Source organism: Molothrus ater, chromosome 14, assembly GCF_012460135.2.
Source record: "Molothrus ater isolate BHLD 08-10-18 breed brown headed cowbird chromosome 14, BPBGC_Mater_1.1, whole genome shotgun sequence".
NCBI lineage: Eukaryota > Metazoa > Chordata > Aves > Passeriformes > Icteridae > Molothrus > Molothrus ater.
Window position 1 is genome coordinate 1,815,665 of NC_050491.2, and position 15,243 is coordinate 1,830,907.

The following is a 15,243-nucleotide window of genomic DNA, read 5'->3' on the forward strand; positions in this document are numbered from 1 at the left end:
GCCTTGATAAAAGAATATCCTGAAGGATTGTGGCTCCTGCAGCAGTCCCAGGTTCAGATGTCCCTGATGTTCCCTTCCTTTTGCTCCTCAGGAGTCTGACAGTGGGATGGTGCTGACCTCAGAGGAGATAAAAAGCCCCAAGAGGTTGGAAATCCGTTCCTGGCCCTATGGGATCATGGCTCTGGCGTGAGTACTCTGGGGGATTTCTTTTTCAGACAGTTCTTCCTTTCAGAGAAATGCTTTTGAAATGTGTAGTTTGTTTTCTGCTGCCAAAAGGAAACCTCTGGGTATCCAGGCAAGCTAAGAGGAGATGAACTCTGAATTTCAACCCCATAACCAGAAAACCTTGGTGATGTGTTTTAAGATCAAGGGGCAGCAGATTCTGCAAATGGGAGATGATAGGTGGAAAAAATGAGAATACAGAAGTGAAATTTAGCTGTTTGTTCACTTCAGTTTGTTCACTGCCTCCCCAGGGTTCTCTCCTAGTGATGGAGCAGAGCTTGAAGAACTTGATTCAATAATGCAAAAGCTGACATTTGTAATTATAGCAGTGTGTAAATTGAAGCCAGACAGAAGGAGTGGCATCTTTGCAGCTCATGGGATGTGAGTAAACTTAAAATGCTTGTTCATAGCAAAGAGCAGTCCTTTACAGAGCCCTGACTGCTGCACTTGCTTCATCATCACTCTGAGAATTCCCTAAACCCCACCACCTCTGTAACCCCTGGGTGGTGTTGCTCTCACCTGGTTTACAAACAGAGGCTGGGACAGAGTTTGCTGTTTGTTTATCCACTCATAGTACAATAGAGAAGATTAAAAGCAGATTTTTAGCTTTTTGCTCACAGTTCTTTGTATTTCAGTAACAAGCACACAGGCAGAAGTGGCCCAGTAGTGAAAAACTTCTCCACCTTCCTAACAACAGTTTGCCATTTTACTGATTCAAATGTCAACATGTGGAATTTCAAATAATAGCTGCTCAAAATACTAAAAAGAAATATTATTATGTAGCAATGAATTCCTTGTCTATTCAGTTAATTAAGCTAATTACTACTTGCCTAGAGTTTTCTCTGAAATATACTGAGATTTGTGTGAGTTTTCTGTGTTCTGAGGAACTCCATGACCTTTCCCAGCAGAGCAGATAAACTATCCTTGCTTGTTCTACACCAAGTCAGCCCTTTTCTGCACCAAAGAGAAGTGAGGGATGAGAAGAAGCCCTGGTGCACTTCTGGATATTCTGGGAGAGTTGGCAGGAGAGGGCATGGCCAGGGTGTGGCAGTTCTGGAGGAGGTGACTCTCACTCAGAGGGAAAAGCAGATGGAAAGGGCTTGCCTTGTCTTCTGATGCTTTAGAAGCATCAATGCCCTGATCTTTGAGGGCAGGAGAGGAGGAAAAGGGAGAAGGAAAAGGGAGAAAGAGAGAAGGAAAAGGGAGAAGGAGAGGAGGAAAAGGGAGAAGGAGAGGAGGAAAAGGGAGAAGGAGAGGGAAAGGGAGAAGGAGAGGAGGAAAAGGGAGAAGGAGAGGAGGAAAAGGGAGAAGGAGAGGAGGAAAAGGGAGAAGGTGGACAGCACCAACAGGAGCATTAGGATGCTGTGGATTGTGCTGGATGGCAGTGTGGCCTCAGGAATGTGTTTGCCCAGCAGTATTTTCCCTGAAGCAGTGTCCCAGGGCTGGACCTGGTGGGATTAGCAGAGATCCTGATCCATTTCCATGTTTTTATCCCCTGCACACACCCAGAGCATTCCTGCCAGCACAATCCATTGCTATGGAGACCAAATGGCAGCAGCTCAAAACCAGGAGCTGAAATGTCAGGAGCTGCATCCCTGTGATGCTTCACCTGGGCTGATTCACCTCTTTCCTGCATGATGTCACAGTGACACAAATCCAGCAGCCTCCCTGGTGGCATTTATGCCTCTGAGGGTTTCTGTCACCCACCCCTGGCAGCTTTTCCCCGTTGCATTTCTCCTGGTTGGATAAAGACTTGGCAGAGGAAGGTTCCCCCTCTGCCCTCTCCAGGCTTTCTCCTTCAAGTCTGAGCAGTCAGCACCCAGCCAGATGTGGAAGCACAAAAACCCCCTAAGAGCCTGTTCTTTAGGGATTCCCAGGAAACCCTTCTGAGCTGCCAGCAGGGCCCCTGGGAGTGGAGGGGAGGCTCTTGGGGGCAGTGCATCCCTGCCTGGCCCCACCACCTGGGCTCTCCCACTTCACTCAACCCTGCCATGGGGATCCCACCCAGCACGAGGTTCCTGAGCCCTCCTGTGCCAGCAGACCCTGCAGACCATCCCAGCAGAGCCTGCAAGAAGCTGGGCTGTTCTCCTGCTGCCACATCCTCTCCTCTCCCTGCCACATCCTTCCCTGAGAGTCTGAGCTCCAGCTGAGAAAGGTTTTTTGTCAGCTCCCTTTTTTTATTTTTATTTTTATTTTTATTTTGAATCTTGCAGACCCTCCTTGGCACAAAGAGCAGCTCCAACAGTGCAGAGCAGCCCAAAGCCCTCTGGTTTGAGGACAGGACACCCCTGGGTGCTCCTGCACTGACAAGTGGCCAAACAAGGCTCAAAGCCTGTGGAACAATCTAGAGAGGTCAGAAGGGAGTGTGGGTTTAACAGGGGAGATAAAGTCACCCTTGTTAATGGTGTATCTCTCTCTATCAAAAACATTTACCCTGGATCCTTTTCAAAGTCTTTCTTTTCTAAAACAAAACTGTTCAAAGGCTTAGCATGTTTTCTAAACCAGGGTGGCTGCATTTATTATTTTTGCCAAAATCTCACTGTTTATTTATTCTGCATTCATTCCTCTGTTGAGTTTAAAATTTGCCAACAGCACACACCATGGAGTGTCAGTGTCAAGAGTTTAGTGAGGATGAATCTGATACTCTGGGCCTGGGCTCACTGTTAGGCTGGACTAAGCAAGTCTGAGCTTTTCCTACTGCTAAAATAGAGCAGGAAAGTTCTGAGTGTTTTATGCTGCTGAAGTAGGAAGTCACAGCAGCAGCTGCAGTGAGAGATGGAAAGATTGGCTGGGATAACAACCCTGGAATCAGCATTCAGGGAAGCACAGGGAGCACAGGGGATTTAATGATGGGCTGACTCTGGTGTCAGCTTCCAGCTCATAATATTATCAGGCTACTGCCAAGCACTGCTTTAAAACCCTCCAGAGACTCTATAATCAAGTTCTTGTTGAAGATGACAAAAGGTTTGGTATCTGCTCAGTTGTCCTCCCCCAGCTCTTCCCCTTCTCCCCAAACCCAGCATCCTGTGCTGCTCAGAAATCCCTGCTCTGGTTCTGGCCCAGGCCCACGAGCTCAGCTGAGGCTCAGCTGATCCTCTCTGGGCCCTGGATGCTGCACCCACATCCCAGATCTGCCTTTGCCAAAACAAGCTGGGCCTAAGGCAAGGCAGCAACACTGAAATGAGGGATTTTGCTCAGCAACAGCAGATATTCATGTCCAAACACACAGAACACAACAAAAATACAGCCAGGATTGGGCTGGAATCTTTTCCCACCTTCTCACAGAAACAAGGCATGGAAACATGTTTGCTCCAGGGCAGAATGGAGCTCAGAAATAATAAATACATTTCTTGTTGTGCCATGCAGCACCTTGCACTGTTACCTGACCTGAGGTCTCCAAACTAGAACCTGGAAGGAGTAGCTACTCAGGAGTTATGTAAAGCACTTTTTGCAAGGATTATTCCCTGTGCTTACAGTAGCAAGGAGTGGAAGGGGAATTGTGAGAGGCTGTGGATTTGACTGCAGGGTTTTCCATCCCACTGCTTCTGGACAGGGACAGCTGAGCAGCCTGGCCACACGTGTGAGGGGACACGAGGGTGGATTTGGCCTGGGAAGACTTTATGACCTGCACTTTGTGTTTGAAAGGGCTCCCAAACAATGAATTCCTGAGCCCAACTCCTCGAGTTCTCCTGCCAGCAGAATGCTGATGCACTGGTGCCCCAGAGGGGAACCCAGGATGAAATTCCTGCTGCACAGCACTCAGCTGAAAATGTATTAAAGCAAACTGTGAATCAGTCATAGCTACCAGAAGGAAAAAATAATCCTTTTATTTCTTTATTTGCTGAAAAATTGAAATTAAAAAAAAACCCTCTGAGCTTTATTAAACACCTTTGAAGGCTCCTACAAAGCCTGAAGCTCCTACATGTTATTAGGAGAGGTAGACATGAGACAAACTGCTCTACTTGGTAGCAATCAGCCCAGTTTCTCATCTTTCCCTAAACACAGCCTCTGAACATGGCCAGGTTTCCTACATGGACAGAAAAGTCCACTAGTTTTTCCTACTGAGAGCAAAATACTTGGGGTTTTTATGGCAGAGCAGGAGGAGCTGCTGCACTTGGGCAGGAATCCCTCCCTGGCCAGGGTGATTTTCCTGCAGCCATCCTTCTTTCTCCACAGTCCCCTTCAAGTCATTGACCCCAAAATGTAGATCAACAGAAACTGCCTCCCTCTCACATAAAATAAACAGCTCCACTAATGGTTTCCCAGCTCTTTGATGGTTTCTGTATTTTTCTATCTCCAAAATCTCTGGTTTTGTACAGTAGGAAGGAAAAGCCTCAGCAGGTCACTCAGTCCTTCAAGCTACTGCAGGATTATTCTCTGTGGTATCTTCTAAACAACTTTGGTTCCTTCAGAAAACTAAAAAGTTTGTGGAGGATTAATTAATATTCAGGCTGTGTCCCCAAACAGGACACCTTGTGCATGGAAGGTGAGTTCTGAGGGTGGCCACAGCAATTTGTGACAGGTTTGGGTCAGTGGGCAGCTGAACCCCAGCTGAATGTTGTGGTGTTCCCACTGATCCCCAGTGCTGGCCATGCTGGGGACACTGAGGGGAGCCTGGGCTGGGACAGCTCCAGCCCTGAGCAGATTGATCCAAACTGATTTATCATTATCTCTGCTGGGCTCCTGTGATCGTGTTCACAGGGTCTGAGCATGAGGGAAGAGATGAGGATCTGACTCCATGTTTCAGGATTGAGTTATTATTTTATCATAGATATTATATTAAAACTATACTAAAAGAATAGAAGAAAGGATTTCATCAGAAGGCTGGCTAAGAATAGAAAAGGAATGAAATGATAACAAAGGTTTGTGTCTCAGAGAGTCTGATCCAGCTGACTGTGATTGGCCATTAATGAGAAACAACCACATGAGGCCAATCCCAGATGCACCTGCTGCATTCCACAGCAGCAGATAACCATTGGTTACATTTTGTTCCTGAGGCCTCTCAGCTGCTCAGGAGGAAAAATCCTAAGGAAAGGATTTCTCAGAAACAAGTCTGTGACAGGCTCCCACAGCACTGCAGGGTCAGGCAGAGCAGAGCAGTGAGGAAACACCTGGGGGGCAGTGCGAGCCCAGGAGAGGCCCTGAGCCAAGGACTGGCCAGCTTTTAATAAAATCAGTTTATTACATATCTATCAGTGACCTCTGGAGCTGCACAGTTGTGTGATTGCCCAATCCAGCCCCTCCAGTCAGAGGCTGCTTGCTGGGGGCTCAGGGAGAAGGTCCCTGCCTGTTGGGAAGGATGAAAGTTTGACAGGAAAGTCTCACAGATATGTGTGCTTAGCAGAAAGATTTTTAAATGTAGAGTCTGATGAAGGAATAGAGATGGAAGCAAGTTTTGATATAGAAGAAAAGAATTGCTGAGCCAGTCTCAGTGGATAACCAAGGGTGTGTTAGTTAGAGGGGTTTTTATGGCTTAGAGCAAAGGATAAACCCACCCCAAACAAGAAGATGTTTTTACCAAGCAGGAAGAGAGCACAGGCAAACAAGGCAGCAAATGTGGCAAGTAGAAAAAAGGTCTCAGAATTTTCCACTGCAAGAAAACTGAAAAACAACTTCTAGCTTAAACTGTAATGTACTGACTTTTAGTGATTGGAGAACAGTAACATGAATATGGTAATTACAGTAGTTATGATAGGCTATAGATAACAGTTAAGGTATAGATTGATTCTACTGTATGAAGATGCTCAGTAAAGAACAGTATAAAATGCATTGTAACCAAAAGAAAAGTATAAAATGCATTGTGACCAAAAGTATAAAATGCATTGTGACCAAGAGAAAAGTATAGAATGCATTGTAACCAAGAGAAAAGTATAGAATGCATTGTGACCAAGAGAAAAGTCTAGAATGCATTGTGACCAAAAGAAAAGTCTAGAATGCATTGTAACCTAAACCAAAGGGTCTCTGGGGCTGCCTGCAGCTGGAGCTGACAGCTGTGGGCACAGCTCTGTCACCCACCACCCTGGATGCTGTAAGCTCTTGGATGGAATAAACTGCATTTTGGAGAGCCCCTGGAGTCCCACATCCCTCATTCCCTCTCACCTGCCAAGGGGCCAGGCCAGGAAGGGACTTTTGGGGACCCTGGAGCCCCAGGCCCTGAGCACAGCCAGGCAGGGCTGGGGCAGGTCCTGAGCTGCCAAGGACAGAAGGAAAGGGATGAGCAGCCTCATCCCCAGCAGCAGCATCTGTACATGCACAGCAGGCTCTGGCTGTGACAGCAGCATGAAAGGGGAAAATGCAAAGCCCCACAGAGAGCTTTAATTAGGAAATGCATTGGGATGAAAGGAATAGTATTGGAAGTTAATTGCATTTTGGTCTGCCATGAGATAGCAAGTGACACAACTTCCTTCTGACCCAGCTCAGCAGCTCTGTCTCTGGAGCAGGGAGGACATTCAGGAGTCCTCCAAAGCCCAGCCTGATCTCAGCTCCAGGCAGAGTTATTTATTCCAGAGATCCAAACTCCTGACCCACAGGGGCAGGAATCCAACAGGAAAATTTGCTGGGAGTCTACAGGGGGCTGAAAATTCCCCTTTTAACCCTAATAACTCAGAGATGCAAGTTGGGGGCCAAATTAAAGTGATACATGGGGGAAATGAATTTGTAAAGAATTTTTAAAGTTTGACAGGAGGTTTATGTAGCATGTATTTGTATGTAAACTTTGAGATAAGAAATGCTGACTTAGAAATGTTATGGAATGGGATAGACATTGTTGAGAAATAGAATTAGAAATAAGTTTTAAAGGATGGTTTTGTAACTAAGACTAGATACTTTAGAGAAATAGAACTATGAAAAATGTTTTATAGTAAGACTTATGAGGGGTAGTTTTAAATTACTAGTTTTAAAGCAGTTACAGTATCCCCACACTGTAAGTGCCTTAAAGCTAATCATTTACAATTATCCCTCTCAAGCTTCCAAATCAAACTGATGCTCTCAAGCTTCTCCCTGTCTCCAGTGACAACTTCAATACCTGGCAAATTGGAAGCCAGAGCATCCATGGAATTGTCTGACATGAGCCAATGGAACTGAGTAACAAAAGGAGAATCCCATAAATAAACAAAGTTGTGCTTGCATGGCTGATGTCAGGGAAGTTTATCTGCAGACAAACTGTGTGTGTGGACAATGGACAGCTGCCAAATCTGTAGGATACAAAAGGAGTTTCCACTCCTGTTTCTCTCTGGACAATGAGGCAAAAGTTGTGAAAGCAGAGGGTGCTACATTTTTTGTTGAAGTTCTCAGGGTTACTGTTTATTTTAGAATTTCTGCTCTGCCACTCCACAGGTTTGGTTGCAATGCCTTGTGCAGGTCTGAAAGCACAGAAGCAGCAGCTCTGTTCTATAAAGTGCAGCAATCCTGGAAGCCAGGCTCATCCTAGGCATGCAGGACGTGGTGGGCTGGCTCCTACAGCTCAGTTCACTTCCCAAAGCTGGAGATGCAAAGCTGCCATGGAAAGCCAGACCAGAACACTAAAATCAGAGCCTAAATTAACCAGCCCATGTCCCACTGCAGCTGGGCAGAGCTCAGTGTGTGTTGTGACTGAATCTGGCTGCACAAGAGCTTCATGGGTGATGTACAGAACATGAGCACCCATTCTGTAGGTAATTCACAGATGGGGCCTGCAGGCTGCTCCTGTGCCTGTGCACAGAGCAGGAACCACTGCTCTACTCCAGCCAGTGCTCTGAACACCTGGGATCTTTCCAGAACCAGCAAAAATTGTAATTATTTTTTTAATATAGTGACACTGGTTCTGTCAGCCAGTGGAAATATCTGCAGCTTGTGGGAAAGCTGAAACTTTTGACAGGTTCCAGATTCAGAGAGAACACAACTTGTAAAGTCCCAGCAGCAGAACCCAGCAGGGCAGATTTACCCTTTCCAGCTGAAAGGAGCTCTGTGTGGCCATTCAACCTGCTCTGTCTGCTGTACCACCCAAAAAACATCACACACACACAGTTCCTGTCCTGGATCTGCTAATTTCCTATTCATGGCTTTGCTGCCCTCCCTGCAGTTGCTGTGTCTGGCTCCTGGCTTTGGTTTGGTTCCTGGAGCAGGAACTGGCTCTGCTTTCTTCCTAAAGCACCCCAGTGAGAAAATGAGCAGCTGCTGGGGACTGCAAGCACTGCACAAGTGCCAATAAAATGAGTGTAATGAATTCTACAATTATTTGATGAACTGTTGACTGTTCAGATTTGGTTTAGGGTCATTAAAATGTAACTTGATACTACTTTAAACACATATGAAGCACACACACACAAAGTGCTTGGGCACTGCCTGATTTTTAATTCTCCCAGGCACATTCAAGTCATTCTGAGCTGAGGCTTGAGCAGTGCTGTGATGAGTCTGTGGCTGAGGCTCCTTCCCCAGAGCTGCAGTCAAAGGGTCCTGAGCAAAGTGCAGCAGCTCAGAGGCCACTCTCACACTGGAACCCTTTAGAGCACCCCTCAGTTATCCAGGCCTCTTCCAAGGAGCTGCCAGTGTCCTGGTTTTGCACCATGGAAGTGCAAACCAAGATTGACAGAACATCCTTTTTAAGGCAGCCTGTGACAGAAAGAACCTTCTGAGTTCTCCACAGCCCTTGCTGTTCCTCGAGGTCACTTTGTGACACAAATCTCAGGGTTCTCCTGCTTTGAACCCTGAGGCTGCTCCATGTGATGGAAATTGCTCTGTCCCACCCTTCATCACCTGGAGCAGGGGAAGACAGGGAACAAAAGCAGCTGGGATGCTGCAAAGCACTGCCCTTCAGCAGCCCCTGGGTCAGGAATGTTCAAGGGCTGGGGAATATAAATGGGATTTTGCCCTGTGCTGCCTGGGTATGTTCAACACACGCTCCTGCTTTCAGGATTGGTTTAAATTAGAGTCTGCCAGAGATTATTCAGTATTTCATCCCTTATTATGCTTCAAGAAAAGTCATAGCCTTCAGTTCTGCTTTCAGGAAAGTCAAATTTTTACTGACCTGTGTCAGAACAATGAGGGAGGATATTACTGTGTGTACAGGACAGGTGCCTTTACAAGTAAGAGATCTCTGGTGCACTGAAATGTGGTGAGCTGAAAGGACAGGGCAGCAGAGCTGGAATTACTCCTAAATGTGCTTTTAAAACACAGAGTTATTTAAAATACCTCAGTTTCCACATCCAGTCAGCAAAATTGTCTTACAGAATGCCATAGAGGTAAATGGATATATTTATATATTTACTTCAAGAAATCATTTTGACCATTGGTTATGGAGACAGGCTGGATACATGCCCATGTTTGCTCCCAACAGGAGGAGAGCTGTCAGCAGGAGCAAGGAATCCATCCTGGCTGACCACGAGACTGTCAAGTACCAGCCAGCAGTGCAGGTGGAAGAGGACACCATGGAGTTCCCCCTGGAAGACTCTGTCCTGCTCCCTATGGATCCCAGCCTGGAGTGCCACAGCCCTCCCCCAGACTACAACTCTGTCATGCACTACTCAGCCCCCCCAGTGTAAGCAGGGCCCAGGGGCTGAGCTCAGCCCTGCCAGGCTCTGCTGTGCCCCAGGGAGCCTGGTGAAACAGGAGGGAACTCTGCTGGGATCATGCTTCACATGTTTCTTCTGGCACATCTCAGATGGGATTAGAAACAATTTCAGAGCATCGCCTCTCTTCTCTTTAAAGGCCTTTTGCAAGATCTGCAGTGAATTAATGGCATTGTCTGTCAGGGTCATGGTGGGAGCTGGAACCCTGAACTGCTGCCACTCCTCCCCCTGCCTGGGGCTGTTCCTTGGCACTGCCCAGGTTCCTGCATCCCCACTTCACCCCATGAGGGTCATGCCAAGCTGGTTGGGAACACAAGATCCAAGCTGCTGGCCCTGACACATCCTGCAGGGATTGGGTAGGCCAGTGCTGGAAGGGATCTGTTGAAAACAGCAGCAGCACATGAATGTTTTGGGCTTGGAGAAAAGCTCAAACACCCTTCCTAACTTGGGATTTCACCTCCTGTAAATATTTCTGAAATCCAAGTAATATAAATATTTTGCAATCAAGCTATTCTGGTTGCAATGTGGATTTAGTAATTTCCACTGCCCAGAGGATACACTCCTAAAGATGGCATGGCCCAGAGCAGGCTGGCAGTGCTCGTGTGCCTGCTCTGGGGGGCAGCAGGGCACACAGTGGGGTTAAATCTGAGGCCCTGGGCTTTGCCCTTGTTCCTTGTTCCAAGAGCAGTTTATTCTGCAGACATGCAATAGGGAACCTTGCTGGAGATGCTCTGTAATGGTTGCAAGGCAAAATCACTGCCTTAAGCAAGAGCCTTCTCAACTCAAACAGAACTTCCCAGCTCACACACACCTTTGTGTGAATGTGCAGAAAACTCTCATTACCAGCACAAGAGTTACACAAAAACTCACACACACCCTTGAGGCACCAGCAGGGCAGCAGCATTTTTATGTTTCCTTTCTGCACACAGGCTATTTACTAAAGCAACACACAAAACAGAAAATAGCATTTCCTCTGGATTCTGTGGGGGTGCTCAAGGGTTTGATCCTGGGGATACTCTCCCTGTTAAGCTGCAAGCCCATGAGACACACAATTCTCTTTGTCTTGCCAAGGTAAATACTGGTATCAAATGCAAAGCCCTTCCTGGGTCCAGGGTAATTCAAAGCTGTTGTTGCAGCAGGACTGAAAGGATCACAAATTCTCCCCTGTGAGACGCTGACAGTGGGTTTGCCCCTGCCCCAGAGCTGTGGGTGGCAGGGACTGTTACAAATGTGCCCAGGTGCCCTGTGTGCCCTGTGCATCATCACAGCAGCCTCACAAATCAGCAAATCATCCTTAGCCTTTCATGTGCTCTGTAACAATCAGAGTTGGCTTTAAAATTTAGGAAGGAAAGGTCTCCAGGTTGCAAGGAGAAAAAACCAGGATGAGTAAGATGTTCACTGACAGCGAGGGCTGTAACCTCCTGAGTTACAAACTGATCTGGAAATGGCTCCCTGTGCAGTTTCCCCTCCAAGCTCTGCACAACCCTTTCCTTTTCTCCCTCCATTTGACTTCTTCAGTGGAAAAAGATTTTTTTTTTCATGATTCAGACTAGAGGGGGATGAAATCCAAGCCTTGCAAAATGATGCTGTTACCTTGGCAAAGACAGCTGCACGCCCTCGCAGCAGCCAAGGAAGTTTTCTGGATGAGTGCTTGCAGTGGGCTGTGCAGAAGGAATCACAAACAAGCCTCAGGTATTATCAAAGGGGAAAACAAATCTCCAAACCCACCCCACGTTAACTGTGAACTCTCAAGCATCTGAAGGATGGGCTCTGGGGAACTGCACTGCTTCTTCTCCTTGACTTCAGAGTCCCTTATAAATCACCTGCAGAGCCCCCTGCTCATAGTGCACCTGCTAGATAGGTGTGGGCTGTAGTTGCTTTATGGTCATTTTGCACTGCTTTGTATTTTAGTACCTATGTATTAAGTAGAGCTGGTCAGAGAAGAGAAGAAACTACTGGGAAAGGATTCTGATGAGCCCCAGGAAGCTCACTGGATTGGATTTTCATCAAACACTGTTAGCTATCTATAGCTCTGATCAATCAACTGACTGATCAATCAATCAGTTCTTGTGGAAATAAGTGACTGATGAGGCAAAGGAAGAGAAGGTGCAGCCTGTGTGTGGCTCTGCTGTTGATGGCCTCAGCTGGAGATGTTTGTTACTGCACCTTGGGCTGGAGGGTGAGAAAACGGCGCTGAAAAACCTTCAGTGAGGAACTGTGAAATGTAGGAACAGAACCTGCAGGTGTGCTCTGTGTTTTGAGGAACCTGGGAAGCTCTGCTGGGGGAGCTGAGCACGGGGCCTCCCCTGTCCCCCCTGTGCAGGATGAGCTGCAGGGTTTCCCCAAGGGCAGAGGCACAGGAGCACATTGGGGAGCCAGGGCCCTTCTCAGTGACAGCCACCAGCCCTTCTGTGCCACCTGAGGTGGTGGCACAGGGCACAGCTCCAGTGCTCCAGCTGGTTAAAGCCCAGCTTGCACTGACAGCCCCACTGAGGGCTCCTCTGCAGTGGCAGAATTGAGAATGTCCTGAGCACATCAGCGATGGAAGGGACTGACTGATGTTTGGGCAGCTGTTTCCAATGTTATTTCATGGAAGATTTTTTTTCCTCCTTATAGTAAATGTAACAAGCAAAAGTATTGCCTGAAAAGTATTATTGAACATATTCTATTTTATTTACTAATATTTTGTTTGTCCTTCTCTCGCCTCCCTTAATTTAATTATTGTTCTCTTCTTCCAATGATGTATATAGTGTACCTTGTAGCAACAAATATAGGATTTCATTTATATGGTAAAATTTGTAACATTTTAGTCCAAAAAGAAAGAACTACTCAGATGTAACAGAGTTAAGTATTGTACTAAACATTTCACTAATGCTTGCAGGCCAGGCTCCAGTTTACAGTGCCCCATTAGTGCCATGGCACAGCAGCTCTCTTGGCTGGGAGTGCCTCTGCCTCTCACTTCTTCTCCATTTATTTAGTTTAGTTAGGAAACAGGAATCTGGAGGAATTTGGCAGGTTTATCTCATTCCTGGAAGTGTCACCATGTGCAGCATGTGTTAAAGGTGAGGGATTCCCACTGCCTGGGTTTTAATTGGAGGCTGGTGGATTGGCTAGAGGATCAGAAGGGGTAAATTGTTTAAATGATGTGATGTTTATTATTTTTTCAGACTTCTCAGGGATTCTTACTCGACTTCTGTCTGCCAGCTGCTTTCTCTACCCTGAGCTCAGTGGGATCTGTATTAACATGTACCTTTGTTTCCTTTGATGGTGCTCACTCCTCCTGCTTTTGTGCCCCTGGAAGCCCAGAGAACCAGGGCAAAGGAGCTCGGAGCTCTCCATGGAATTTTGTTGTCTCTTCTCCAACAATCACCTCCCACCAGGTGTCCAAGTGCCTTCACCTGCATGTTCTTGTTCAGGCTGGGGTTGGAACAATCTCCTGTCTCCTCTTCTCTCTACTTTTCATCTGTTTCTTGTTATTTGCTCTGCCAGTCCCTTTGGATTGCTTTGCTCTGCCTTTTCCCTAAGATCAGGTGTAGGATCATTTCACTGCTGTTTATCCTGTGCTTGCAGAGGCTGAACTAGATAATCTGAAGTGAGATTTTCACATTAAACCCTCTATATATAGCCAAGGAAAACTAGTTTGTATTAGTTTGTCTGGAAGTCTCTTTGTGTCCTCTTCCCTGAATAGGAGAAGCTTTTTAATCTACTGATTTTTCAATATTGGTGTCTGGAGCAAAATGAAGGCTGGTGACTGTGTGAATGTGATCTTTCCCAGAGTCCTTTCCTCAAGCAATGAGGTTTCTGTAAGGTTCTCCCAAGTTATCCCCACAAGAAGGGGATCCCCAGCAAGGTTTATCCCAAGTACCTGCTTGGGATGTCAAGGAAATCAGATAAAACTCAAAGTCTGAGTAATGGTGTCAAACAAACCCCCTGGCTGCTGCAGGTGAGCACACTCAGGGCTCCTGCTGACATCCCAGTGACACTGAGCCTCCTCCCTCACCTGCTGGGCCAATGCCAGGAACCCCAGAGCACCCAGGTGTTCCTGACCCTGGATGTGCTCTCGTGCTCCCTGCAGGAATCTCAGCTGCCATGCAAGCCTGCAGCTGGCCAGGCTGGTTCCTGATGTTCCCCTCCCTTATCCTTCATGTCCTGCCTCACTCTGCAGATTCCATCTGGCCTCTCCCAGCTCTGGGGATGTGGGCTGGGCTCCAGGATCCCTAAATCCCACCAGCACCAAGGGGACACACCAGGAACTGCTGCAAACAGTTCCTGTAGCAAGTAGCTACAGAGCAAGATAAGCATTATCAGGTTTCCCTGACCACAGGAATTGCTCAGGATCAGAATCACACTCACAGATCAGCCTAGAGGCTTTTTCTTATCATACAGTGAATTAAAAACACAAAAGGCAGCAATAATTCTTTTTTTTCCTCCCTGGAAATGTAATGGCCAAACACTGAGATCCATTTTCCTGCGTTTTTACTACACCACAAAAGAACAGAAAGAATTTTGCCAAAGTCACAGCACCAGTACCAACTTACACAAGTAAAATTCAGGGAGGAGTTTGGGATTTGGGCCTCTCAGGAGTCAGGCAGTACAGGGGACTGTGGGGGTGTTGAGCCCAAGCCCTGGTGGTTTGTTTGACATTGTTATTGCTATTTTTGTGAACATAGAAAGGAAAACCTGCTGGCCTGGGTCAGTTGGGACCACAAGGGTGACAGGGAGACCAATATGGGATGCACTGAGCACTGTCTTGTTCTCCTGGTAGCACTAAATTCATTTTTCCTTAGACCTTGAGTTGTCAAAGCAGCCACTGAAAACTGGGAAAAAACAGAAACTTGGGACCTACAGAAATAAACTAAGGAAAACTGGGAAAAGCCAGGAACTTGGGACTTACAGAAATAAACCAAGTGCCGTGTTCAAACCACCAAGGAGTGTTTGTCTGCCATGTTCCTGTCTGCCTGAAGAATGTATGCACTGAAAACAATGCTTTCTTATGTAGTCAAAAATTGTACTGTATCTATTAACCAAAAAAATAAAAAGATTCTATATTTATACAGCCCAGGGCTCCTCTGTGTCATCTCTTGGTTTGAAAAGCCTTGTCCTTGGAGCAGAATAAAAATAAATAATGCAGCAGTGTTGAGAGACTTTTGCAAGGCATAGATCTCATCCAAATTTCTACAGGGGGTTCCAAAGTTAGGACAGAGGCTGCCACACTGCTCAGAGGGAGCTGCCCACTGCGTTTGCTTGAAAGATTCACAGACCTCTGAAAAAAATGGGCAATTTGCTGGAGAAATGCAGCAAAGCAGCCTCTGCCAAGAACAGCCCATGGAACACAGACATTGTGTCTGGTTACTTCCAAGATATCTCAATAAATGGGGCTGAGAGAAAAGAGAGAATCACGATTCTGCCTGCTGAGGACAGCCCTTGGTCACCAGAGCGTGTCAGTGCAGAATCTGTGCAGATAATCTGCACAACA

At 46.7% G+C, this 15,243-nt stretch overlaps 1 protein-coding gene across 1 annotated transcript in view; it reads left to right on the forward strand.

Moving 5' to 3' along the window:
• Positions 1–14,823, forward strand: part of LOC118698642 (vascular endothelial growth factor receptor kdr-like) — a 129,718-nt gene extending 114,895 nt beyond the window's left edge. The window contains exons 29-30 of the mRNA XM_036402101.2: positions 92–186; positions 9,536–14,823. Of these exons, the coding sequence (XP_036257994.1) occupies positions 92–186; positions 9,536–9,740 (300 nt within the window). The 3' untranslated portion in view covers positions 9,741–14,823. The remainder of the gene's footprint in view (positions 1–91; positions 187–9,535) is intronic.
• The last annotated feature ends 420 nt before the right edge of the window (positions 14,824–15,243 follow it).